The sequence below is a fragment of the Azolla caroliniana genome, unplaced genomic scaffold (genome assembly GCF_043228905.1).
Source record: "Azolla caroliniana isolate FFs.n. ecotype wild unplaced genomic scaffold, voAzoCaro1.0.p SCAF_13, whole genome shotgun sequence".
Classification (NCBI taxonomy): Eukaryota; Viridiplantae; Streptophyta; class Polypodiopsida; order Salviniales; family Salviniaceae; genus Azolla; species Azolla caroliniana.
The window spans coordinates 15380928-15407096 of NW_028230448.1; the positions used below are offsets into that span (position 1 = coordinate 15380928).

The 26169-nt window shown below is 38.6% G+C and overlaps 3 protein-coding genes across 7 annotated transcripts; 2 read left to right on the top strand and 1 right to left on the bottom strand.

Annotated features, from left to right (window-relative positions):
- Window positions 1-6260: 6260 nt before the first annotated feature.
- Window positions 6261-11595, top strand: LOC147856309 (alpha-soluble NSF attachment protein 2-like). Its single transcript, XM_087329077.1, has 9 exons — window positions 6261-6475; window positions 7217-7266; window positions 7541-7613; window positions 7682-7761; window positions 8928-9079; window positions 9164-9323; window positions 9434-9481; window positions 9554-9634; window positions 11190-11595. Exons 1-9 carry the CDS (start codon window positions 6331-6333, stop codon window positions 11265-11267), a joined length of 867 nt encoding a protein of 288 aa, XP_087185203.1. The 5' UTR covers window positions 6261-6330; the 3' UTR covers window positions 11268-11595.
- A 4917-nt stretch (window positions 11596-16512) lies between these two features.
- Window positions 16513-19403, top strand: LOC147856310 (uncharacterized). Of its 4 annotated transcripts, none has more exons than XM_087329010.1 (3): window positions 16513-16616; window positions 16724-17887; window positions 19385-19403. In XM_087329010.1, exons 1-2 carry the CDS (start codon window positions 16592-16594, stop codon window positions 17857-17859), a joined length of 1161 nt encoding a protein of 386 aa, XP_087185136.1. In that variant the 5' UTR covers window positions 16513-16591; the 3' UTR covers window positions 17860-17887; window positions 19385-19403. The 4 variants fall into 4 exon arrangements, with proteins under 4 accessions (XP_087185136.1, XP_087185135.1, XP_087185138.1 ...); XM_087329009.1 differs by lacking the exon at window positions 19385-19403 and adding an exon at window positions 18412-18991; XM_087329012.1 differs by lacking the exon at window positions 19385-19403 and having other exon boundaries at window positions 16724-17037; window positions 17098-18141.
- Window positions 19404-19720: 317 nt separating this feature from the next.
- On the bottom strand, window positions 19721-25952 carry LOC147856311 (glycoside hydrolase family 2 protein). Of its 2 annotated transcripts, XM_087329188.1 has the most exons (11): window positions 25759-25952; window positions 24727-24865; window positions 24294-24521; window positions 23111-23169; window positions 22828-22876; window positions 22517-22735; window positions 22246-22415; window positions 21813-22017; window positions 21058-21723; window positions 20748-20975; window positions 19721-20620 (listed from the first exon to the last, which is right to left on the bottom strand). In XM_087329188.1, the coding sequence occupies exons 1-11, from the start codon at window positions 25935-25937 to the stop codon at window positions 19844-19846; spliced, it is 2919 nt and encodes a 972-aa protein (XP_087185314.1). In that variant the 5' UTR covers window positions 25938-25952; the 3' UTR covers window positions 19721-19843. The 2 variants fall into 2 exon arrangements, with proteins under 2 accessions (XP_087185314.1, XP_087185315.1); XM_087329189.1 differs by lacking the exon at window positions 24727-24865 and having other exon boundaries at window positions 25759-25919.
- Window positions 25953-26169: the final 217 nt, after the last annotated feature.

Sequence of the window (26169 nt, forward strand, 5' to 3'; positions counted from 1 at the left end):
TCCCTCGCGTGGACAACCTCTTGGACCAGCTCGGGGGCTCCTATTTATTTCACCTCCCTTGACTTGGCCTCAGGATATTGGCAAATCCCCTTAAAGCCGTCTGATGCCCACAAGAACACATTCCGCACACGACGCGGGCTGTTCCAATTCACCCGCATGCCGTTTGGCCTGTCTGATGCCGGTAGTACATTCCAACGCATGGCAAACTCCATCTTTGTCGGCCTTATCAGTAAAGGCGTCCTCCTCGTTAATCTCGACGACATCCTTATCTACACTACCACTTGGGAGGATCATCTACAAACTCTCGCTGAAGTCCTCACTTGCATAACTAAGCATAACTTGCAACTCCAATGGAAAAAGTGTCGATGGGGAAGCACCAACCTCCGTTTTCTCGGCTTCATCATCTTTGGCAATGGAATCTGTATGGACCCTGCAAAGGTAGTTGCCATCACCAACTACCTCCGCCCCACCTCAATAAAAACATTGCAATGTTTTTTGGGCATGATCACCTTTTCCCTTCGCTTCATCCCGAACCTCGCCTTGGTCACTTTCCCCCTTCGTCATCTCCTGAAGAAAGGTGTGTCATTCGTTTGGGATCTTGCTTACGAAGACAACTTTTGTCACTTCAAAACAATGGTCCAAGAATCAGGGTTGCTCGCCCATCCTAACTTTGACCAACCGTTTACGTTGCAGACAGATGCCTCTAACCATGGGTTAGGAGCCGTCCTCCTGCAAACCGATTGCCACGGGCAAGAGAAGGTGGTCGCCTTCATTAGCCGAACTCTCACGCCAACTGAACGGAACTACTCAACCACTGAGAAGGAACTACTTGCGATCGCCTGGTCTTTCCAACGTCTTCACCCATACCTTCATGGCGGGCAGGTTACGGTTGAGATTGACCACCAACCCTTACTTTCTCTTATTCATTGCCCTCACCCCCTGGGCTGCTTGTTGCGATGGATGTTGGCACTTCAAGATTATCAGCTTACCCTCTCCTATTGAAAAGGTGTAACCAATTTGGTTGCCGATAGTCTCTCTCGCTCCGATTTCCAAGCTGTCCAATTTCTACCTGCGATGTCTGACCTTCCATTGCCACTACCAAAACTCGCTACACTTCAGCAACACGACCCCACCATCCGAGAGATAACCCATCAGTTGCGCTCTCTCCAACCATTTCCCTCACAACGACAGTTCATGCTCTGCGATAACTTGGTGTTCTTCATTCAGGCGCATCACGAGCCGGGTCTCTACATCCCTCATGCCCTACAATAGACGTATCTCCAATTTTATCATGACCACCCATTGTCGGGCCATCTGGGTTTCCACAGGGTTCTTGAAAAATTACGTCTCAAGTATTATTGGCCCAACATGTGACACTCTGTCTCTACCTACATCAACCAATGTGCTTTGTGTCAACACATCAAACCCGAGAGCAAGGCCGCCAGAACGCTCCAACCCATCACCATCACATCGCCTTTCGAGCTCGTCAGATGGGATTTCATGGGACCTTTTCTCGAAACCCCCAGTGGCAACAAGTATATCCTGGTCATAATAGAATACCTCACCAGATGGGCTGAAACTGTTGCCATCCCTGACGTCACTGCGCCAACAATCGCATCCCAACTTTTGCACAAGGTAATTTTTGAGCATGGTTTCCCTGTCCAACTCTTATCTGATCAGGCCCGCCAGTTCCATGGGGGCGTCCTCAACGCGGTTGCAACTCAACTAGGTGTCCAGCAGGTGTTTACATCCCCGTACCATCCGCAAACAAATGGCCACACCGAACGCCTCAACAAGACCCTCAAGCAAGAGATTGCCGCTTACATCGATCCATGCCACAAAACCTGGGATCAAATCTTGCCTTTCGTCACCCACGCCTACAATACATCCGTTCAGGAGTCAACACGAATCAACACTTTTCGAGCACTCTATGGGCGTGACCCTCGGCTCCCACCAGAATCGTCCATTGACGTCCATTCCAAACCTACCAACATGGATGGCGCCACTTAGGGGCTCTATCTCCAACAACTGCTACCTCTCCTTCGACAAGCAAGCTCTTGAAACCTACAAGTCGCACAACAACACCAAAAGCGACACTACGACGTGGGTCGAATTACCCCGACTTATGATGATGGAACCAAAGTCCTTGTTTACTTCCCGGTCCGGTGGCGCGGTCTCTGCAAATCACTCATGCACCGATGGATCGGCCCATTCATCGTGGTTTGTGCAATCAAATCCACGACTTACTGGCTCCAACGCGATTCCAATGGTCGATTCACCTCCGCCCATGTTGTCCGCATCAAGCCCATCTACTAGCGCTCGTCCTTTCCCCATGTCGTTAAACTCCTTGTTTCTCTCAGGGGGGAAATGTGGTGTCCCTTGGATGCAAGTGCATGCCTTCATGTTGGGTGTGCATGTGTTCCTTTGTGCCCCTTTTAGCATACCCTTGTTTAGCATGCATGCCTTCCTGCTATGGTGTACATGTGTTCCGTTGAACCACCCTTTTAGCATACCCTTGTTAGGCCGCATGTAGCTAAGTAAAGCCAACCCAAATGGGTACCTTTGTAGAACTATGAATTGAATAGGAAGTAAGAAGCTAAGCAAGCTGGTTTGGATTCCATTTATGTGCATTTCACAATATTTTCAAACTCTTTCCAAGTGGACTTAGAGAGAGGGAGACATATTCATGAGATTCATTTTTTGCAACAACATGTGAAGATTGTCTTCCACTTTTGTATTATTGGGGATGTCAGACCATTACAAATGCATTCATCTTTGGATTCCCATTTGGGAGTGCATAATCATATAAGTTGATTGAGATTACCATCACCTATGCAACTCTCATTACGAAGGATGTTTCGACTCCTTTGTATGGTATCGTCTCTTAGGTTTCTTTGTTGAACAACTAATCAATACCGTTAACAATTATGAGAGAGAGAGAGAGAGAGAGAGAGAGGGTTTAGGGTATTGAGGAATTCAATGAGAAGAAATTGACATGCTAAGGCAATAAATGTAGATGAGGTTGACAATGATAATCATAATTGGGATAATTTATGGGGATGAAATGAAAATGCAACAAAAGAATGCATCCATGAGGATTTGCATGATGTGGAAGTTGATGCTAAGGCAGTTTTTGCAATCTTTTGATGTATTTTATGATCGTGCGACTATATTATTTTTTACTAGGAAACTCTCGTACATAAATTGGATTAAACAATGGTTGAACACAATCGTGTCACTAAATTGTGTTGAGAATATTTATGCAGGACACAAGGGTTTTATGATGTAGTATTTTGTTCCCTTGAACATCGAAGTACATTGTTGGTCTTATCTGTGGGCCAAAAGGCACGAGGTGTGAAACAAACCTAAAGAGACGAGTAGGTAAAGTAGGTGAAAAGGAGAAATGATCGAGTGTGAAGGAGTAGCTGAACGTAATATGTGCAACAGAGAATAGAGGCCGAAAATCAGAGGAGCGATTGGAAGCGCGTCAAGGGGATTCATAAGCTATATAAAGTGGGGAGCAACAACAAAATAGGAGGGGGGGGCGGGGATAAAGAGTTATAATTGTTATGCTAGAAAGAGAGGATTTTATATGTATGTCTGTTGTTGTAAGAAAGTGAATAGAAATTTCGGTCATGATTCGTGTAACCGATCTATAAAGTAATTCTATAATACATACTTTGTTTCGGGTCAAATTCCAATGTCCTTCAATATTCATTTGTACGGTTGGGTTCTATTCTTGTGCATAAATCGTAAGTCATAAGACCGGTTGTGGCCGGCCACTTCGTAACTTACCGGCTTGATCAACCCTATAATTCTCTCCTAAGTAACCACGACCTCTTGACCCGATTACACGAGGAAGTAATCGAAGGTGTATCTCCGAAAGAAGAGATAATAGTTGGATAAAGTTCCCATATTTTTTTATAAACGATTAGTGCATTTAATGCAACCCGTAGTGGACTATCATGCTTTGTTGAAACAAGAATGCCCAATTTGGGTGTCACTTAAAGGTTGTACACTGTATTATGGAACCCATGACATTATATTAGTTGCCATTGTTGCCATGGACAAAGAAGGCTTTGCATTATGTTTTGCAACCTCTTCGATATTTGTTGTGGAGGAAGAGGGATAAGATGGGAATCACATGGTTTGTGTGGAACCATCTACCAACCCAAAGCACTTGGGTGGAGGGGGGTTGTTGGGGGCTGAAATATTGGACTTATCTATCCGTATGATGAGTCATGGATTTTCATAATTACAAGACATGTGTTCAGACTCACAACCATGGATTTCTATTGTTCAATATTTCATTGAGAACAAGGGTTCAACACATGGGAGGACAACGATTAAGGCTTCATGGTGGCAAATTTGAACAAATGTATTTCACTTAAGATTCCTAGCTCTTCATGTGTTCAACACTTCCTTATCTCATGGTGAGACACACTCTTGTTATGTGTATGGAAACCATCATCTAATACAGAGCATTGTAATTCATTGCAAAAAGAGTTACTTTTGCCTTTTCAGTTATTATGTTGGTATGGAAAGGAAAGATTGCGCTCTCAGTTTAATTGTTTGGGGCTCAAAGAGAGAGGATATATAGTTGAGGCTTCATCTCAACGAATTTTAGAGTTTGTTGAAGCGCGGCAAATTGTACACATCCCACCTAATTATGGGTTTATCTGGCAACAACTAAAAAATATTGCCTTGATGCAAGGTCCTTTACCTTTACAAATGAAAGAACAATTGTGGATTGATTGGTGTTTATGGGGTTAGATATCATTTTTACAAGTGTCTACTAATATTTTGTGGCATTGCTCTGTTGAACCTCTTGGATAGCTATCATCTAAGGTTGAAGAAGAATGGAAAATACATAACTCTAATCATGGATGGTGACAAATCTTAAAACATAGTTGGCATTCTAAATTGCCACTTGTAGCGAAGGTCTTCATTCGAAGACTTTTGATTGGGGGTTTGCCTTTGGGAGTTTCTCTAAAGTGACGTGGACTAGCAACAACACTTGATTCTTTTACACTATTTTAATGGAAATAATACTCATCATTTCATATAATTTCCGATTGCTTGTCATATTTGGAGTTATATTTCTCAAAATTGGCAAGTTCATGTTGTTATTTGATGCCTATACAATGGGTGTTTGTACAATTCACACACGTTGACCAAAAATCAGAGATGGATATCATTTTCTTATTTTTTAGGCATTGGAGTTTGTATCATAATTGGGATATCCGCAATGCTTTTATATTTGATGGTAGGCAATGGGGTCAAAGCATATCTATGAAAGTTGAAAGGAGTACTAATGTGACAATTTTCTTTATTGGAGCAAGAGGAAATTCTTTCCTCAGTGGAGTGTTTGTCTTTCCTATTGGCAATTCAACATGTTCCACTACCCATGAAGTAAGTGGGTGACCATAATCCATTGTGGCATCCACTGTAAGTAGTGTTTTTCACACACATTTATTAATATAAGTCCATGTTTTCATTATAAGAGAGAAAGAAAGACGAAGAGCCTAAATGGATGTAACTCAATTGGTAAGGTTGCCAATGGAGACAAGGAGGTCATGGGTTGAGACATGCGTTCAATCCCCATATTCCACATTGGCATCTAGTGATATTTGAAGTAATAGAGAAGTGAGAAAATTGGGGTTTGAAGGTTGCCCAATGGAGACAAGGAGGTCACGGGTTACATTCCACAGTGGCATCTAGTGAATTAAGAGATATATTTGAAATAATAGAGAAGTGAGAAAATTGGGGTTTTAACCCAAAATGTAGTGCAATTAGTGTAACAACTTACCACTACGGTAAGCTAATTACAATAATAAAAAAAGATAGAGAGAGTCGATGGTGTAATCTAATGTCTTAATTTTGCCCCCACGGGCCACCACCCCTTTCACTCTAATGGACACCCTTGGCCAAATTGGAACATGAAACCTACAACCTTTATTGCAACAAACATTTGACTTTAACCAATTGAATCAAAGCTTGTTATCATCTCTTTAGTTTGCCGAACATGGTTATCAAAGCTTGTTAACCAATAGAATCAATGCTTGGGGAACACTAGTTCTATAATGACATTTGTATAACATACTAATCAATACCACTAAGAGTTATGAGAGATAGATAGATAAATAGATAGATGTTGGGTTTCCATACCATGGCATGGTTTAAAATGTAGGGCATTTTTGCAAATTTGTGGAACTAGAGGCTCATTTCCATAACGCTGCAGTGTATGTATGTATCTTCTTTGAAACATATAGAACGTGTTGATTCTATTTCCTCTCAGCAGAGAAACGTCTCCCCCCCTCTGCTCGCGCCATGGCCGATCAGGTAGCCAAAGGAGAAGAATTCGAGAAGAAAGCAGAGAAGAAACTGAAAGGATGGGGGATCTTCGGCTCCAAGTACGACGATGCAGCCGAGCTTTATGATAAAGCTTCGAATTGCTACAAACTCGCGAAATCATGTAAGCCTTTTTTCTGTGTTTTTCGAAATAATTATTGTAGATCTCTTACTTTTCTGTAAACGCGTGCTTGTATTTCTTAGCTATTTTCAGGAAAAATAGAAAATGAAACAAAGCGGACAACAAAATAGAAAAAAATAGTGTTTTTACTGAATACGGATAAAAGGTTGATAGTCATTTAACACAGATTAATGATCCATATGTTGAAAGTAAAAGGATCGGTAGGACATTCTATCATTTTTTAATCTGAAAAGAACTGACATCTGATTCTAATTTCGCTTCAATTTTATCACTGTTAACACTGAAGAACATCTTTATATAAAAAATTTGACTGTAATAAAAATAACCATTGATCAATGCTTCAAATATTGTTGTCTCAAAGTAGAATCCTTTGCTTTGATTTATCACATTTATCTAGCTTTGGCCGTTTTGCTTCAATTTCTTCACATATATTTACAAAGGTAACCATGTGTTTTTGTTCATTTTGTCACAGTTATCTATAGAGGTAATTAATTTTCTTAAATGCCATCACACTAGCTGTAAGGGTAGCCACATATGCTTCAATTTCAGTATTTTATCTGTAAAATTATTCACGTTTTCTTCAATTTTTCCACATAGAGAAGATCATCTGCCATCATCTGCTATTGAGTTGGAAAGGGAGATTTAGATGCCACTGTATATTTTGTTCATTGATTATATGGTTACCGATCTTTAAATCATGTTGAGATCCAAGTTTCATTTCAGGGGATAAAGCAGCAAATGCATATCTCCAACTTGCAAACTGCCATTTAAAGGTATTTCTTTTGCCATTCCTGATAATATATCTCTTAAAAAAAATTCATGCACGTCAAATTTGCATGTTTTTTCTGGCCAAGAAATTCATTTATACATACATTTAATTTCGCATTGTGTTCTTTATATGACATTGTAATGTTTCTTCTTCATTCTGTTATCTTTGGATCTCTATATGTGCATTTGCACCTGTATAAACATGTACACACGTAAAGAAAATATAAAATGTACATTATAGGAATTTGATTTGACATCCAAATCTGTGGTTATTTCCAGCTTGAAAGCAAACATGAAGCAGCCTCTGCATTTGTTGATGCTGCAAATTGTTTCAAGAAGTTCAATGCCAAAGGTATAGTTGCATTGATCATCCTTATAATATATGTGTGAAAACAGGCTGAAGGTGGATTGTGTGTATAGAAGCGGTCACATATCTGAATCAAGCAGTCCAAATGTTCATGGACATTGGAAGGTTATCAATGGCTGCCAAGTATTACAAGGTCTGTAATTCTTCAAGTTTCAATATTATCATATGTATAATTATATAATAGTAATGGAAATATGCACTCCATGGAGATCACTTCTGTATCTATACACGAGCAGCTTTCATATATATAATAGCTATTTGGGAGTAACTTGTCACTCAGCAAGTTGGTTGTGAACTTCACATTAGTTAGTTGTGAAAAATTGATATATGCTAGGCTGTATTATTTATTTGCATTTTGTTGATTATGTTATTTGGGTTCAAATACACAATACATTTTCCATGTAATAGAAATAGTTCTCAAAGTGGTGGTAAAGCTTCTTGTTTATAATGTCTAGATTGTAGGGTAGTCGATATAGAGCATGCCATTCATGTGATCAGAATTTTTAGGGTAAACGGCAGTTTGAGGAGGATGATCCCTCACAAAAGTCAGTGGTGTCATGGTTGAAAGGTCTTTCTTTATTTTCATTATAATATTGCTAAAAAGTGTCTGTCAAAATCAATATTCATTGAGATGAATTTCCCTGGTCCAAGTTACTGGAAAGGGAATCCATGGTGGTCAGGAATGGGGAAATTTCTTCATTGGATAATGATTTGACCATTTGGCTGAAACATTTGAGAAATCCCAAAGCAGCTGGCTGGCCTGCAATGTTTCAGCCAGCCGTTTCACATATATGAGACCGACAGAAACACTTTTAATACCACTTGGTGGTGAATGATTTGTGGTAAAATGTAATCTATGAAATTTCCCGAAGTAGTTTTAACTGTTATGTCAGTTAGTAGTTTATAGCTGTGTTACTAAAACAACTTAACTGCACAAACCACTAGGTATACCTCTAGAATCAACCATAAAGTGCCTTATAAGGTTGTATGCATCTTAACTAAGGGGTTTACATCGTCATTGGAACAATAGTAATTATTTCCACTTTAAATCTTTGTGACTAAAATTGTTCCCATGGCTAATTGGATTGACAGAGAACAATATAGTCATCCTATTATTTCCATAAATTTTCTTTCAACTGTATAATTTTTTTTATCTCAATCATCAGAAATGTTTCTAAATGTCACCATACCTGTCCATCTATGTCAAGTCATCTATTGACTTTCTTTCACATTAAAATTACAGTATTTCAATGTAGTTGTTTTTTATGTGATTCAGTGTCATTTTGATGTTCTTATCAGGAAATTGCAGAAATATATGAGAAAGAAGAAGAGATCGCAGAGTCCATGGAGTTCTATGAGAAAGCTGCCGAACTGTACGAGGGGGAAGAAGCCACAAGTCAGGGGAATCAATGCAAGTTGAAAGTAGCTCAGTTTGCCGGTGTACTCGAACAGTATGTTATGTTATCCTGAACTTCCCAACTAATGCACAAAATCCTGTGCTTATGGGCGTGCCATCTTTTCTTTTCTGTTTATAGATATCCAAAAGCCATTGGAATATTTGAGCTGGTTGCAAACCAGTCTATTGGAAACAACCTTTTAAGATATGGCGTTAAAGGGCACCTACTTAATGCAGGTCTCTGTCATTTGTGTGGGTGTGACAGTGTAGCTATATCAAATGCTCTTGAAAAGTATCAGGTGTGTTTTCTATTGTCCTCTGCTGGGCAGTGGGGATGTATAAAGGCTTGCTTTCAAACTGTGATTTGTTCTTTTTCTTGGATGGATTTGATAAATTTTTAATACTTCAGGAACTGGATCCATCTTTCTCAGGCAGTCGAGAATGCAAACTTTTATCGGTAACATTTAAACACATTGTTAATAAGAAAACGGGAAACATTTTGGTATTAATCCTGCATGTTATCATTCAGGACTTGGCAGTGGCTATTGAGGAAGAGGATACAGTGAAGTTTACTGATGCTGTCAAGGAGTTTGATAGTATGACTCGTTTGGTATGTATTTTCTTATTTGGAAATAAGTAGACATTTAAATAGAAGGTAGCTGTTTGATAGGAATTCTAGTATAAATAGAACACCATAGCATATAATTTCTCTTGACCCCGTTTTGTTCTATTTGTGTATCTAGTCTACATATGCTTAAAGTGAGGAGGATGTACCCCACTTTGAATCCTGATTAGGATGTACCCCTCGTCATATATCTAAGCATTTGAGTTTGGAACTGATTTTGTTGGTAACTTTGATGCGCTGAACTGGTAACTTTGACTCCATTCTCACCTGACTCTCCGTTGGAAGATGCATCTCTCTTTGAAACTTCATGCTTTGAGTCTTGGAACTGATCTAATTGGTAATTTTGATAGTCCTAGAGAAGATATTAATGACCACCCATGTTCTAGCTTCTCCCATCATGCAACTTCTCGCACGGGAGGATTGTTCATCCAGACCATGTGGTCAATGCTAATAATGGCAGAAATGGATCATTTTATAGTTTCGACCTTGCTCCTTGGACAATACCACAATTTCAAATGTGTGTGCAATCCAAAAATGACCAGAATGAAATGGACAGAAGGATGAATGCCAAAACAATGTTAAAAACCAAGACAGTTATGACAGGTTGGAAGTCTCAACATTGCAATGTTAGAATATGCTAAACTTTTACTAAACCAAATCAAAACCAAATAATATAACTTTTTACAGGAAAATACAGGCTTATCTAGAATTGCATTGTGAATGGGTTGACATTTTGGACTTGCAGTTTGCCACATTGCCAGTCAACATATCACTTTCAGTAACTGTCGTGCCTTTTAGACCCATGAATATCTGCTATTCTAGCTGCACCATCCAAGTAGGATTTGAAGACAGAATAAAGTTACATCAAGTTGTTTACATACAATGTTAGGATATCTGAGTTTCATTGATACAAAAAGGAATTGTTTCTGTTTTTGGAATTTGACATCTATTTGACATTGAAAGCTGCTATATTGGATGTAATGGACGGGCACACTATATCAAAAAGTCCTTGTAATGCTTAGCTTTTGACTTTTCCATTTTAGTATTTTCTTTAATCCTGTAATTTGTTTCCTTAATGCTGGTTTTTTATCACGTTAGCTACATACAAGTGGAATTTGCAACTTACGTCCAGAGTTTATCCAACAAATCCCCCTTGAACTTGCATCATATAAAACATAGCCTGTATTACATATGAAACCATTTATAGATGCAGCTGATTACTTTAATGTAGACCCAAATATGGATGTGGACTTCTTTATAGAGGGGAAGTTTTCAAACTTGCCTAGACAAAACTGAAGTATACTTCATATTTTGCCTGATAAGTATGCTAATGAAGTTTCTTATTTGTTGTATTTAAACTGAATCTATTTTTCAACTCTTTGTCTGTAGCTATTGAATCGCCAGCAAAACTCAGTAATGCATTTAAAAATTTCCATCACTAGCTGAATGGATATAATGCATTCTAACTATAAATAGTGTTTGGTAAGATGCCATTTTGGCCTCTTCAAAGACATTAACTTGTCTTTCTTCCTTTCTGCAGGATCAGTGGAAAACTACTCTTCTACTCCGAGCAAAGAATGCTTTGAAAGCTAAGGAAATTGAAGATGACTTGACCTAAGAAAGGCTTGAGGGTGTTAAATGCTTAGAAGAGTCCTTTCACCTCTCCATTTTATTACCTAGGGAGAGGACTCCTTACTCTGTGAAAGTTGTATTGTTTCAAGGCTTCTTGTTTTGGTGTGATTTCTGCTCATCAATCTCTAGACCAAAGAGCGAGGACAGAGCTGTCATATTCTTTTCTAATGGTTCGGTATATATACATTAAATCAATATGATGTAGTTTTCATGTACATGATTATAACATCCAGACTGGCAGGTCTGAAGCTATTAGCTGTAACAAAAGCCATACTTGTTTTCTCACAGAAATGGTCACTATCACTGTTTCCATCTTCATGCTTTCATTCACTTCATATTTCATCCTCACTATAAGTTCTTTGATTTAACTAGGTGTAGGATGCATAAATTTAATTGTTGTCAATTACGCTGATTGCAAAGGTGTCATTTGGATGTGCATGGCATAGGAGTCATTAATGTTTTTCTCAGTGAGGGTTATACATCATACTCCATGTTGACTGTTTGTGCATGAATTTGGTGTCTCATCTCACTTCTTTTTAAAGAAAATTATTAAACAATTGGTGGAAGAACAATTTGAGAATTTTGGATTTTCACAATGTTCTATTGCAAAGCTAGTTTGTTTGAAGGATATTTTTTCCAATGAGGATTACGTCATATTCATGTTTGCTGTACATATTATAATTTAAGGAAAGATGTCTTATTAGAAAAAGCATTAAATAGAGCATATCAGGGAAAGCAAATTGAGGGGTTTTTGTTTCTAAAATGTACGATTTTGATCTATGGAGCTCTGTTTTCACTTGCCTGATGGGGAAAGAGACAGGTCATTCCTGATTTGCTAAATGGTCAGCATTTATCATACCTAGTTGTCCAACTCTCGTTGTGGATCTTAACAATATGATGTTTCTTTGTGTTCACTAGGCATATTCAAGTTCACATTTAGGTTATGCCATACTGTTAGATTCACTTGCACAGCCTTTTGTTTTACTTGTTATACTAGGTAGTTTAGGGAACTGCATATTTAATGAAGAAAGCGCCAAGCTCTTTACTCCTTAAAAATCTTCTTATATTTGGGACATTGTGATGTGAAACCAAAAATATTTGTCCTTGATGATAAAAGGTAGCATGGCTTGTACATTTGTCCTGTTTCAACTGCACAACTTTTAATGGTTAGCTAGAAGTCATTGGTAGTTTTTTCCACCATCAAGAAGTCTGTGATATTACTATTGTTGTAAGGCATTGATACACAAATCTCAAAGTATTCATGTCTGTCAAGCTAAAAAAATTCTCCATCTTTGTGCATTTGGATGTCTCTCTTGCTACAATTTCTAGCCAAAGAGTTTGTGGAGGTTGATATTGGGAGAGAGTATTTGTGAAAGAGGGATGGGGAAGAAAGAATTTTGTAGGAAAGGAGTTTCTATGAGGATGTTTTCAACGAGTTTGTGGAGGCAAACATTGGGAGAGAGTATTTGTGAAGAGGGGAATTTGGTAGGGAAGGAGTTTTTGTAACCAAGGGGCAATAGTAGGGGGTGAATGTTTTCAAAGGAACTGAAACCTGAAGGGAAAGAGGGGAAGAGGGGGGGGGGGGGGGGGGGAGAGAGAGGAGTTCCGTTTTCTTGATGTCACAGAGTATGGTTGGTGGTGCTCAATCCAGTTCTAGTTTCAATCACGGGAAGCAAGTGTGATTAGAAGGGGAAGTGAGAATGTCGACTCGGGCAATCCAATGTCGTGAGAATGTAACGGTTGGTCAAGCAAGCGGATTGCTAAATTTCTTTCGGCCGGTTGGGCGGGCAAGTGGATTGGTAAATTGTGTTTCGGTCAGGCGGGAGGACAAGTGGGTTGGTAAATTGTGTTTATGTGGCATTCATTGTGTGTGTATGTGTATGTGTGAGGTTCATGTCTAATTGCTACCAAATAATAAAGAGAGATGGCAAGGGAATCGTGGCCACGGATGGTGTAGGACACTTGGCCGAGGCGCGATCCGCACCTTGTGATGTGGATAAAAAAAGCGGGCCAGTGAAAAAGTTGTCACCAGAAACCGACCTGACATAAAGAAATATAACTAACAAGTTCTAATAGACTAACCTTGGACTTGTAATATGCCTCTTTGTGCATGCTCATTCATGCAACATGCCTTACACACCCAACATCAAATAGGTCATCTTTGCAACAATTTATGACATTTGGGTGTGTCGGCAAATGGTACACATCCGGTCTACTACCTAGTACATGACCACTATGAGGTCCATATATGTATTGAATGTGATCAAATGTTTGTTGTGCATGATCTATGTCATACATTTTTTCATACTTGTGATCAAATGTTTGTTGTGCATAATATATGTCATACTAAGTTTTGATCAAATGGTTGTTATGCATGATCTAGATCATACCATTTTTCATACATTTCACACTACTAAAGTCAAATCCACCCATATTACAAATACATGAGATTTTATCAGCCACAATCCAACCAATCTTTCAGGATGTGTACTTACATACTGATACAACTCATATCTAGCTGCAGCGTGGGTCTTCAACTTCTCCATCCATTCTTCGTGCATCGAGTCATATATGGCCATCTTGCCCGCAATGAACCACGCCACAAATTTTGACTTCGTGCACCTTCAGAGTTCTAGTGGAGTCCATTGGAAGCGTGTGACCACCTATATCGTAAGCCTCCTCATGAATTCTTGCCGATTTCTGATGTATTTGACCTCACGATGTCGCGGAATTCCGCGGGTACGTGTAGGATCTTAGGCGGGACCACGGGTGTCTTAGACTAGGTTGTAGAGGGGGAATGGGAGCTTAACTGTCGACCTTTGAGGTCAAGATGAAAGGAGAAAGAATAAGAGGTTAGCATGGTAGAGAAAATAGAGACAAGATACATCAACAAACTATATTAAGAACCCACTATATGATTACAACCATGGCCGCATAGGCCAAATCAAAACCCTAGAAGAAACCCTAACCGGATAGGTAAAAAAGAAGAAGAAGAATGAATGAAACCCTAAAACGAGATCCTAAAACCCCAAACCCCAAACCCTAAAACAAAATAGGGATCATTAAAACCCTAATGGTCTTACCCCGAAACAACAAAATGGTGACTCCCCAAAGAAAACCCCAAAAGTGGAAGCCCCTCCTCACTCAAAATAGGCAACCCCTTCAAAAGAGACCCCTCACTCCCTTTTATAGTAGTAAGGGGTGAGGCACATTACAAAAGGAGAGGTAAAATCCCCTTCTTTCAATGGGGAATATTTTTCCTTGATCTTAAATAGGTGGGCCTTTAACTCTCTCTCCTCTCACATTCACACTCAATGCCCACTACTCCCTACACCCATTCTTCATGTACTTTCCTCTAGTCTACAAAGTGCACATCACATTTACACCCCACACTTTACTTTTCCTTCTTACATTTGTTTATTTACTCATATGTTACAATTTTCCTAAGTATATGTGCAATGTTGCACATCTCGTTTTATTCGTTCCGCTCGGGTTTTCTCACATGGCCGAAAATCCTCACGACAACGGTCCCTAAACCGCTTTATTGACCACAGACGCTCATAGTTGCTAAACCATGTCACATCACTTCACTTAACTTCCCCAAAGTTTCCTACTCGTTGTCCTCTGTTTGAAAGCCTCTTGGAAGCGCTACATCAATGCCATGAACCTTCCACAAGTGTGCCTCCATCTGTTATTTCTTCCTAAACCATTGTTCTTGTCATCGGCATGCATCATGCACTATACATGATCGAGGTTTGATGCCCGTTGAATCTCGCCCACACTTAAAGAGCGAGAGTGGGTGAAGTACATCTTATAGGACCAATGCATTAGAATCATTATATGATGGTATATAAACAACTACTAAACTAGGAATATGGCTCACCTTTAGGAAGAGCATCTTCCTCTATTGGGGTCTGTTCCGGTATAGGGTCCAGTATTGTCGTGCCCATGTTGTTTTGAGCCTCCATCTTCGTGGTTGTTTCCTTAAATGTATGAGTCACCCCTTCTAACAAAAACCTTGCATTCAAAACAAAGGTTAGCACACATGTAGAATTGTTATTCAAAAGAAAGTATTCAAAAGTGACATACCTCCCTTAAGAGTGATATGCATCACCCCAGTCAACATCTTTTGTTTCAAAGTGTTTGGACTTCGTAACCATCTTTGAAAAGCAATATATAACCAAATATGTAAACCCTAAACCAATTTTAACAATCCATATTAACATTATTAAGAAACTACAAATCATGAAAACACAAAACCCGGAGACATATACAAATCTTTACATGACCTTGATTCATTTTAACATTGTGATCCCATTTTTTTTATTCCAAAAACCCTAAACCCATTTTTACAATCCATATTAACATTATTAAGAAACTACAATCCCATTCTTCGATTCTGAATACACAAAACCCCGAGTCATATACAATATGTACAAAACCCTTATTCATTTTAGCATTATGGTCCCATTTTTCGGAAAACCCTAAACCCTTATTCAAAAACACACTTTTACAAATAGAAAAAACCAATAGGTTACAATAAAATACATACCTGAATGATTTGCAGGTGGTGTTGTTGATCGTAATGTAGGTGGTGAATTTGAATGTAATGTCAAAAAATCTCTGATTTGGAAATTCCTCCAAATAGCTCAACCTTCGATTTGAAAAATGTCAAAAAATCGACAAGCACTTGCTTTTACACCCTAAACCCTTCTACGTCAGGTGTCTTATTTGAGAAGGGTGTCTAACAATGATGAGCAAGGTGTATGACAATTATGAGCAGAGTATCTGACAATTATGAGCAAGGTGTCTAACAATTATGAGCATGGTGTCTGGATACTAATAGTAACGGGTCGGGTCTCTAGTGTGCATTTTCACTAGCGTGCTTTTCTTTTATCCACATCGGACGGTACAGATCGCATGTGCCCTCAGCCAAGCGACCTACACTGTCCGTGGCCATGATTCCCTCGCCAACCCTCTTTATTATTTGGTAGCAAGTAGACACATCGGTGTATACGTGTGTATGTATATATGTATGTATGTATGATATGTATGTATATATGTATGTATGTATGATATGTATGTATATATGTATGTATGTATTTATATATGTATGTATGTATGATATGTATGTATTTATATATGTATGTATGTATGATATGTATATATATATGTATGCATGAGACAAAGTATGAAAGGGAGTGTCCGGACAAGTGTGAAAGGGGCCGAGGGGGTGTGAAGGGACGCCTCTTTCCGGTTACCTCCTCGTCCTCTGCTCTGTCATAAAATCCTCCCATATTACACACCACCATGACGACGACAGACCAACCACAAGGTCTCTCTCTCAGATTCTCTCTCTCTCTCTCTCCCCCTTCTCTGCGTCTTTTTTGTCAATCTGCTGTGTTGGTTCATACACTCACTTCTCTATCTCTTTTTTGGCAGGCCCTTGCAAACAGAGCAGAGCCCTGAAGACAGTAAAGGAAAGGCAAACTATAGATTGTCATCTTATGTTGGGTGGAAGGGCTGTTGCTATGAGGAGAAATGAGGTGAAAGCCACGAACATGTTTCAATCTAGCCATGGACATAAGCAACATGAGAAGAAATATGTTCATAAAAAGCATCATTATAGTAATAGTAGTAGTTGTACCAAGGGATTGCAAACTTATGCAACCATAATGCAACCATCCGATAATGACCGGAGTACAAGAAAACGGCGTCGCGAATATAAGATTAGTAGTAGGCAGCGAAATACAGACCTGATTAGCAATACTAGTTGTCTTGAATATAAGATTAGTAGTAGGCAGCGAAATACAGACTTGATTAGCAATACCAGTTGCTATCTGGATCGACAGAGGAGTCGAAAAGATGACAAGTGTCGGATGACATCCGTATGGGCCCTTCGTGGATCAGGTGGTTGTGTCGCAAAAACACCGAATGTGAATGTCCAAAAGAACCGCACGAGAAAATCGAAAGGAAACAAAGGCAAACACAAGGGCCGTGGCATGATTGACAATGCCCTCGATGATTGGGTTCTCCATGCTCGCCATCCGCCTCACCGAACATATCACATCAATATAACACAATCGCTTCCAAGACCGAAGAAGACTCTGATTGAATGCAGCTATGATTCAATGTATCGAAATGATGAAGATTATGATGAGATTAAGTATGCCAATGAGATGGAGAGCTATGTCCACTGCGGTGATGACCAAGAATACAGAGATCCTCCTACACTTGCTGCCAAATTATCTTGCATTCCAATTTTACCAAGCCGTATTATTGCACAATGCCCATCCCCTTCTCCTAGTAATCAAGGTGTTGTACCTTGTACAAATACACAAGATTATGAGGTCATTGCACCACCATTGTCACCACTTCATGGTTCATTGATAGTTATTGCAGCTTGTGATGATTTTGAGAATGATGATGTACGCCTAGAAGCTATGGGGGATCTTATCGTCGATGGTAAGGGTGAGTGGTTGGATGTGGGAGAACATTTAATAGCGCTTGATAAGTCAACCAAGGATACTAATCATTCGGATATTGAGGATGGTGATGGTTGGCTCCTGGTGTCCTAGCCTGAAGAAAATCAATGCTCTTTAACATGTAAGTAGCCCTGTCAAATATATATTCTATCATGAAGTAACAAAGATTTGTCATCATGAATGTATATTTAGTTCTATTCTAGTGCATCCACATGAGCTAAATTTAGGTAAAGAGTAGGATGATGACATCCTTCAAAGGAATCAAATTATGGCTTGAGTAAATCAGCCTTGAGTATTTATATGATTTGTAAATTTTAGTGTAATTAAGGTGCGAATACATTGTATTATTGAAATGAATCATTGTGTTTTCCACTCTATTTTGTGCTGAAAATCATGTTCGAAAGCAATGCTTCAGTGTTGTGGTGAAATCTGAAACAAGACTTACGTTAATTGTGAATGGTTAAAAAGGTATACGAGGAAGAAAACCATATGTTTGGCATTTATAGAACATACGCAAATAAATTATTGTACTTTTGAACATATATATGTGGACTTCTATAATACACTTAAATCCTTTTATTTCTTTGTTTCTCATTATTAGCAGTTTATTATTGCATTTTGAATCATTGTCTCGATATGTCGTAGATAAAACAAGCCAAAAACACTGTGGAGACCCAACATCAATTACCTTCAAGCTTTGATGGAAGAATAATGCAACCATGATTCATTTCTAAATCTACCTTCTGATATTCCTCCCTACTAAATCACAATTATGGCTACCATTATGTGACAATTTACTAGGATCTCAAATGTACAGATAACATTCACAAATCTCCCTAATTTCCAGTATGAAAATACCCGACATTGATGTGCATAACAAAATGTTTATGGAGCAAAAATTCAATGTTCAACACATTTAGTAGTAATTACAAGACATCTGGAAAGAGTGGTGCCATTGGGTGGTATGGTTATTTTGGTCTCAATGATTTCTATGTTCTTTTTGTAACGATTGTCTTATGTTGTGGACGTTAATATGTTACCATCAGCTCTATTGTAGCACTCCTGTAACGCTGTTTTGGGGGGGGCATAGGTGATGTTTCCAGGAGGCTTTATAGGACGTTAAACATCATCATCTCTACCTCTCTGCAACATAATCATTACGTGTACACATTTAAAATTTGTAATTATAATTTCTAACAGACAATATAAAGTCGGCACTGTCACACTTTGCATATTTATTTGTCACATTCTATTCATCGAATAAATATCACATCTCAAAAGAGTACTCCAAGTAAAAGTTTAACTTTACCATTTTTCTTCCTGAAGTTTCTTCATTAGCGATGACAATAATATTTCGCATTGGCTTCATTATTGGATCATTCAATAGGTGATCAAATACTATAAGCATGTAATGATTGTAAACATCATGAAAATAAGAAAGTCACGAACATTTTTAAAGATTGAAAGACACCAATTGCTTGGCCAATGACGTGTATCAAAACAATATTTATTGTTATTGCAATTGTATGAAATTGAAGCATGAACGGATCTCACAAAGATGTCATGGATAAATATTGCAGCCTCAATGCAAGAAGTAAACTTTCATGACTTTCAAGAGGTTACATTATCACATGTCAATTACCTATCTTGCACTCTCCAAGTTGTGAGCCAGACGAGTTGGTCATTTATTCAACGTTTCTTGTATGATTTCAGCAAACAAAACACTAAGGTGGTTGTAAACGCCCATTCTATCAAACTCAAAACTATACATTTTCTTGTATATAATCCACTATTAGAACACCAAACCAAATGCCCTCTCATACAGAGATCAAATTTTGGATGAACCATTGATTCATGTTCTTTCCACCGCAAAAAACGTAAAAGCAAAAATATCCCCTCCAGATGAAGATATATTACAAAAGTTAAAATTAACAAACAGGCATGAAGCCATGTAGAAAACTAAAAGCAAGACCATTCCCAAAGAGAGAAACATATACTACAATAACATCAAATTTACGATCACAACAAGCTTTTTTCTGTGTGTAGGAAAATCATTTGTAGTGGCAAAGAAATACTGTTATGGAAATGACAAGATAATGTTTCTCTGATTGATGTTCCATCCTGAAAGTACTAGAGTAGGATTAGAGCTTGCTTTCTCTGGATTTTCAAATGATACATCTATCTCCATTTTCTCTCCTGGTGTGAGAGAAAAGTAGTTTTCTGAATAATTTACTGGAAGAATGCGTATCTCCTGATCATCATCACCCCGGTAAATGACCGATAATTGCAGCCAGAAAGCTATAGGAACACGCTTGGGGTTTTTTCTGACATTTTGTTTATCTTCATCTGGGAAAAGCTTTGACACTTCTTTTGATGTAAGACAAGGACAAATTCTTGACCATATGAATGAAGAAGATATGACATCTTTATCTTTCTTGTAACAGCATTCCCCTTCTTTAGAGATACTTGTATTGCATAGCCCTGTCAATTTATTCTCAACAAGGACCTTTAATCGCCAATCTCTGCCTGTCAAACTGCTCTTCACCTCCATGTGAATTGCTGCTTTTTTGGACCTTAAACTTTCCAATAGTTTGTAATTTTCACCACGAAGATGGAGCCAATAGAAGTTCCTAGACAAAGTTTTCCTTGAAGTATCTATAAGCTTGAGGAGAAGAAAATATACCGGTTGAGCATTCTTTAATGTTGGATAGGTCATTTGGAAAGTAGTTTGAGTTTTCTTTGAAGTGACACAAATACCATGTTCAAGATGGTGATATTGAACATTACCATCCAAGTCCCATACACTCGCTTCCACACTCATACTTTCCAAGTTATGTGCCGTAGTGTTAACCACCTGAAATGCATATTTTTGAGCGAGGCAAGTTTGTTTGTAATAAACATAACATTAGTAATTGTGTGTAGTGATGTGCCACCATGCACACCATCAACACAGCTTATACTACTAAAACAGAAGGACTTGCCTCCACAAAGTAAGTGTTGAGATTCAACTGAACATGTATAGGTTCACATGCTATGCGAACTCCGAAAAAACCACCTGTTTGATCATGTAGATGATCGTAAAGTTGGCCACGTAACCCTGTCCATGGATTCTGGTTCTTCCAAATGAGAACCCCTGTATACTTCGTCCACATATGTGATGTCCACCCTTCCATTAGAGCACGATATTGCACATAGTTCACAAGCTGTGCCTGTAGAAGTGTTAAAACTAAATCTTAACAATGTTCAATTATTGCACATGCTCCGCTGAAGAAGGAAAAAACCCAATAGTACCTTTAGACAAAAGTCATCGAGATTTGTAGGTTCTCCATATGATTCTATCTGATCATGGACCTTCCCAGGGTTTGAATAAGCCAAGAATTTATGGTATTTCCATGTAGGATTAGGTACTTCAGCAATAAAACCATTTTCTTGCTTGACAAAGTCAGGTATTTTCCATGCTTCATGGGGCAAAGTTATCTTCATGGTAGCTGCTACGGGAACGCCAACTGACCCAACTTCCGGGTTAAAACCATAGGAATAAAATGTCTCTTTGAAGAAATCTTCAGGATTTTGTATTCCATATGGTCCATCACTTAAATCCCCGTTTCCTTTGGCGAATCCATCCCAAAGGGAGCCTTCAATATAAATGCGACTTCCATCTAAGTAACAACTAGGATCTATTGATTTAGAATGTGAACCTAAATCTGTTATTTTGGGTGGAAACTGAAAATGTGGATGGAGCTGTAAGTAATCTTTCAGGGTTGCATTGAGATCATCTGCAGGATGTTGTTCATTACCCCCTACCCATAAAGCTAAACTTGCAAAGTTGCGGAGAAGTTTGATTGTATCTCTAGCACACTCTAAGAAAAGGGGGTGATCCAGAGGCCAGTCAGGATTTGATGGCGGATCGGTACCTCGCCCATTATTATCTCCAGTTATCCAGAACTCTTGCCATACCTGCAGTTGCAAAGACAATCATTCTTCATTCTTTCTGTTAACATTTGAAGCATTGAAGCAGAGAACTCTGAGAATGTAGAGGAACTAACCAATATACCCCGACGATCACAATTCTTATAGAATTCGGGTCTTTCTGTTATTCCACCAGCCCAGCAGCGAATCATGTTAAGATTCATGTCACCATGAAAATCAATGTCTGATTTGTATCTCTTTTCAGACAATCTGAGCAAACCATCTGAAACAATCCAGTTCCCACCACGGATAAAGACTGGTTCTCCATTCACTTTGAATAACCTGCCATGTAAGAGTGAACCATTTCCAGATATAGGTCACAACATCAAGAAGTTGCACAAAGAATTACTAATGTAAGCAAGGGTATGAAATAATGGAAATTTAAATCTGTATCAAATGCTGACTACACCCATAGTACCTTCCACTTGTGGCTTTTAACATTATTTTCAAGGCTTTCAACATACCTTCCACCTGTGGCTTTTGACATTATTTTCAAGGCTTCCATCATACCTTCCACCAGTGGCTTGATCAACGTGGCTCTCGATTTTCCGAAATCCAAAAAGATGTGTCCATGAATCAGATTCCCCAAAGTCCTCCACATCAATGATTATGTCAACTTTGTGTAACGTTTGTTGCCCCATACCATTAGGCCACCATAATTCAGGTCTGTAGAAGAAAATCTGTAGGAGAATGTTAACTATGTTCAGTTAAAGTAATGTATAATCATTGTGATGATGTGTTGAGCTACTAAGTTCAAAAATGAATGGGAAGTTTTTATTACTGGAGAGAATGTGAATGAAATAGTTTCTGCTCCAGGTACTATCAGATTCTGCTCATTTACTTGATTGGGAGACTTCTCAGACTCTTCTTGAACAATGAGCTTGATAGTGCATTGCTTTGGCTGGTCGCTTGCATTTGTAAGTTCCACAGTGGAGTGTAGATATACCCTCTCATAGGTCTCAAAGGTGCTCACCAAATGTGGATCAGATATCTTTACTGGCTATTGGCATGTGGAACAAAGTTAGACTCTATTTAGAATTTTAATGAAGTTATCTATATTGAGAAATTCCAACTACTGTCGAATGAACTCACTCCAGTTGTTGTGATAGAAACTTCATCCCAAATTCCTGTATTCCTATCCCTGAAAAAATTAGCTAAATGCATTTCAGAACACACATAACAGATGTATAAACCATTTAAAATGAAAACTTTAGTATACATCAATAGGACATCATTTGAATATGTGTCAACATGTATAAATGTATGTTGTGGGGATGTTTCCATAAATATATTGTAAATATGCATTTGCATAACAATTTTCATTTATTATTGTCTTGGAGAGTAGAGAGAATGCATGAAAGAAGGAAATAGACACCTTACAGGTACCATCCAGTCCCAGCCTTCTACATACTGTGTTGCCACATCCTTTGCAATCTGTGCCAGGTAGCTTTAAAACTTCACAACTACAAAAAACTGATGTATATTTTCTAATCATCTAATGCAAAAGATCACTGCAAATTTTTTTAAATTATAGTAGGATCTTCAAATCGTAAGCTTACATGGCACATACATTAAGAATTGACGTTTGTACATATAATTACATCTTCACAACCTATTCTATGATTAATATCTAACTATCTATTTATAAGAACAGATATGCTTGGGAGAGACTCCAATTTTCACATCAGAGCAAATTCTTATCGGCTAAGTTCTAGAGTGCAAAGTGTTCTGGGCCAAACTATCGGATGCAAACTTATTTTAGTTTAATGGAATTATTGGTTGGGCTAAGTTCTTTTAAAAAGGATAATGACGAGCATAGATGAAGACCATCCTTGTATGAGGCATCGAGTGACAATGAGCGGAGAGTAACAGACAGAAGGGAATGCACATTGATGTAACCAACTATTTCATATTTAATAGGTATTTCTCATATAGTGTTCATCTTGCAAACAGAACCTCCTCAGTCCTCATCCTTCATTTATGTATGAGGCATCGAGTGACAATGAGCGGCGAGTAACAGACAGAAGGGAATGCACATTGATGTAACCAAATATTTCATATTTATTAGATATTTCTCATATAGAGTTCATTTTGCAAACGGAACCTCGTCAGTCTTCAGCCTTCATTTATAGTTAAGATACAAGGCTCCACTCCACACCTCATTTTAAGTTTCAAAGATTCACACGTAAGCCTCAAGTTCCTAGGGTGTGGTTCACATGCACATCCTACTGTACCAGAGAGTAACAGAAGGAAATGCACATGGGTGTAAACAAATACTTCATGTGTATAAGATATTGCTTGTATAGTGTTCATCTAGCAAATGGGACTTCCTCAGTTCTCACCCTCTATTTAGAGGGAAGGCCCCACTCCACACTTCATTTAGATTTTCACAGATACTCATACACATATGTTTCAAGTTCCTAGGGTGTAGTTCATGTACACATCCTACTCCTATACCTCAAAATACTAGCATAAAGTGATAACAATTTACATGAGATGTTGAAGAGTTTAGGAGCCTATATAACTATAAGTAACACACAACTGAAAGCTCTGCTTACTTCATGGTCTCCTCCTTGCCCACCTTGAGGAGGAATTTGGCCAGGATGATCTGGTGGATGCACGCACACAGCCAGATAATTGTGTCCATCTGGATTGATCCAATCGGTAACATCCAATATATGACGCAAAAACATGCCCTTTTGCAGCTGTTTTCGATGCCCATTTAGAAACACATCACCTTGGTAATTAATCCCTCTAAACTGAATCCAAGCATGTTCATTTGTTCCCTGAAATTCCCATAGCAATCATGTTTCTTAGTGAAAAAAATTCAGGAAATCAGAAACATGTTCTTTAATGGAAACTTGAGAGGTTGAAAAACAAAATCATTATTGATTTTTTGTGAGAGAAAAGCATGCTCCATTTATAATACTATTGACCTTTTATTTTGATTCCCAATAAACCTAATGATTTTCACAAAAAAGAGAAGCTTACCAGCAGTAAATCGAACTCTTTACAGAACCAAAAAGTGTAATACTCTCGTCCAGAATCCGCAATATCAATAATGTTTTCATTTTCCATTCCATAAAAGGGATCTGGGATTATGTTGTTTTTCAAAAGGGTTCCCAAAACTCTGCAAACAAGCCATTGATATATGCAAAGCGCAATTTGATGCCTTGCCTCTATTTTGTATGTTATGATAAATTAAATTTTAGAAACCAATTAGAGAGAGAGAGGGAGAGACTCGCATTCAAGTTAGACCAGAACTATGAATATCATATCGATTGATTAGAGTACGAGTGTGAAAATATACTATTTGGAGTATCTTATTTTTCCAGAGGCAATGATAGCACACAATAAAATAGATGTGGTGAAGATTTCTGAAAGCTCTCCGCAATGTACACTTTGAATTGTGGACATTACTTGAAAATGTGTGGTACTGTTTGAAGAAATAAGAGGTAAGCAATGTCAGCTAGTGCCAATATAGCAGATAAAATTATGTGTGTCATGTGTCAGGAGAAAAGACATGAATTATCCACAAAGCGGCACTAGATTATGTTAGGGTTTTCTATTTCAGAGTATCCTGTTTTAGGGTATCATTGGGGTTTCATTTCTAGGGTTTTGTAGGTTGGAAGGTTTAATCAGTGCCATTAAACAGAAAAACGTGTCTTTTCTGTGTTCGGGGTTCCATGTTTCTTTCTTTCGATGCATTGTACGTACCAATTTAACATACCCTACTTTATCCGAGTGATTAAACAAAAATTTAAGGAGATGCATGCATATAATATCAATGTATCTATACGTCTATCAATGTGTACTACTTATATATCAATGTATCTACAACAATAAGTCAATGTCTGTTGTATGGATATGTATGCCAATATATGTTAATGTATGTAGGTGATTATTTATGTAACATGGACAACACTAATAGGATTAGCAGAAAACTTTTAACGGAGTTAAATATATAGATAGATAGATAGATAGATATATATAGAGAGAGAGAGAGAAATGTAGGGTGCATACGTTCCTGGCACATCTGCTTGCATCCATGGGAGCTCCGCAGCAGCAGAGGACGGCGGGGGGTGCGTGGTGGTGAGTTGGATCCCGGAGCGGAAGGGCAAGTCACTCGCTCTGGCAGCTACCCATCCGGAATCGAGGATCATCATCGTAGTCTCCTCCCTTCCAGAAGCTGCCGCCACCATGGCGCTGCCTAGTCCAGGAACAGCGGAATGACGAGGCAGCTAATGCAGAGGTAAGAGTCTGATCGAGGACAAAGGATGGTGGCCATGGGGCATTCATGTGTGTGTGTGTGTGTGTGTGTGCTTCTTCTCTCTGCCCCTTTTTTTCCTCCAACTGAAAAAACGGCTGCCCTGCTTCTCATTCGCCCAACAGACAAGACAGACAGAGAGACATCCCTTTCCTTTTCCTTTTCCT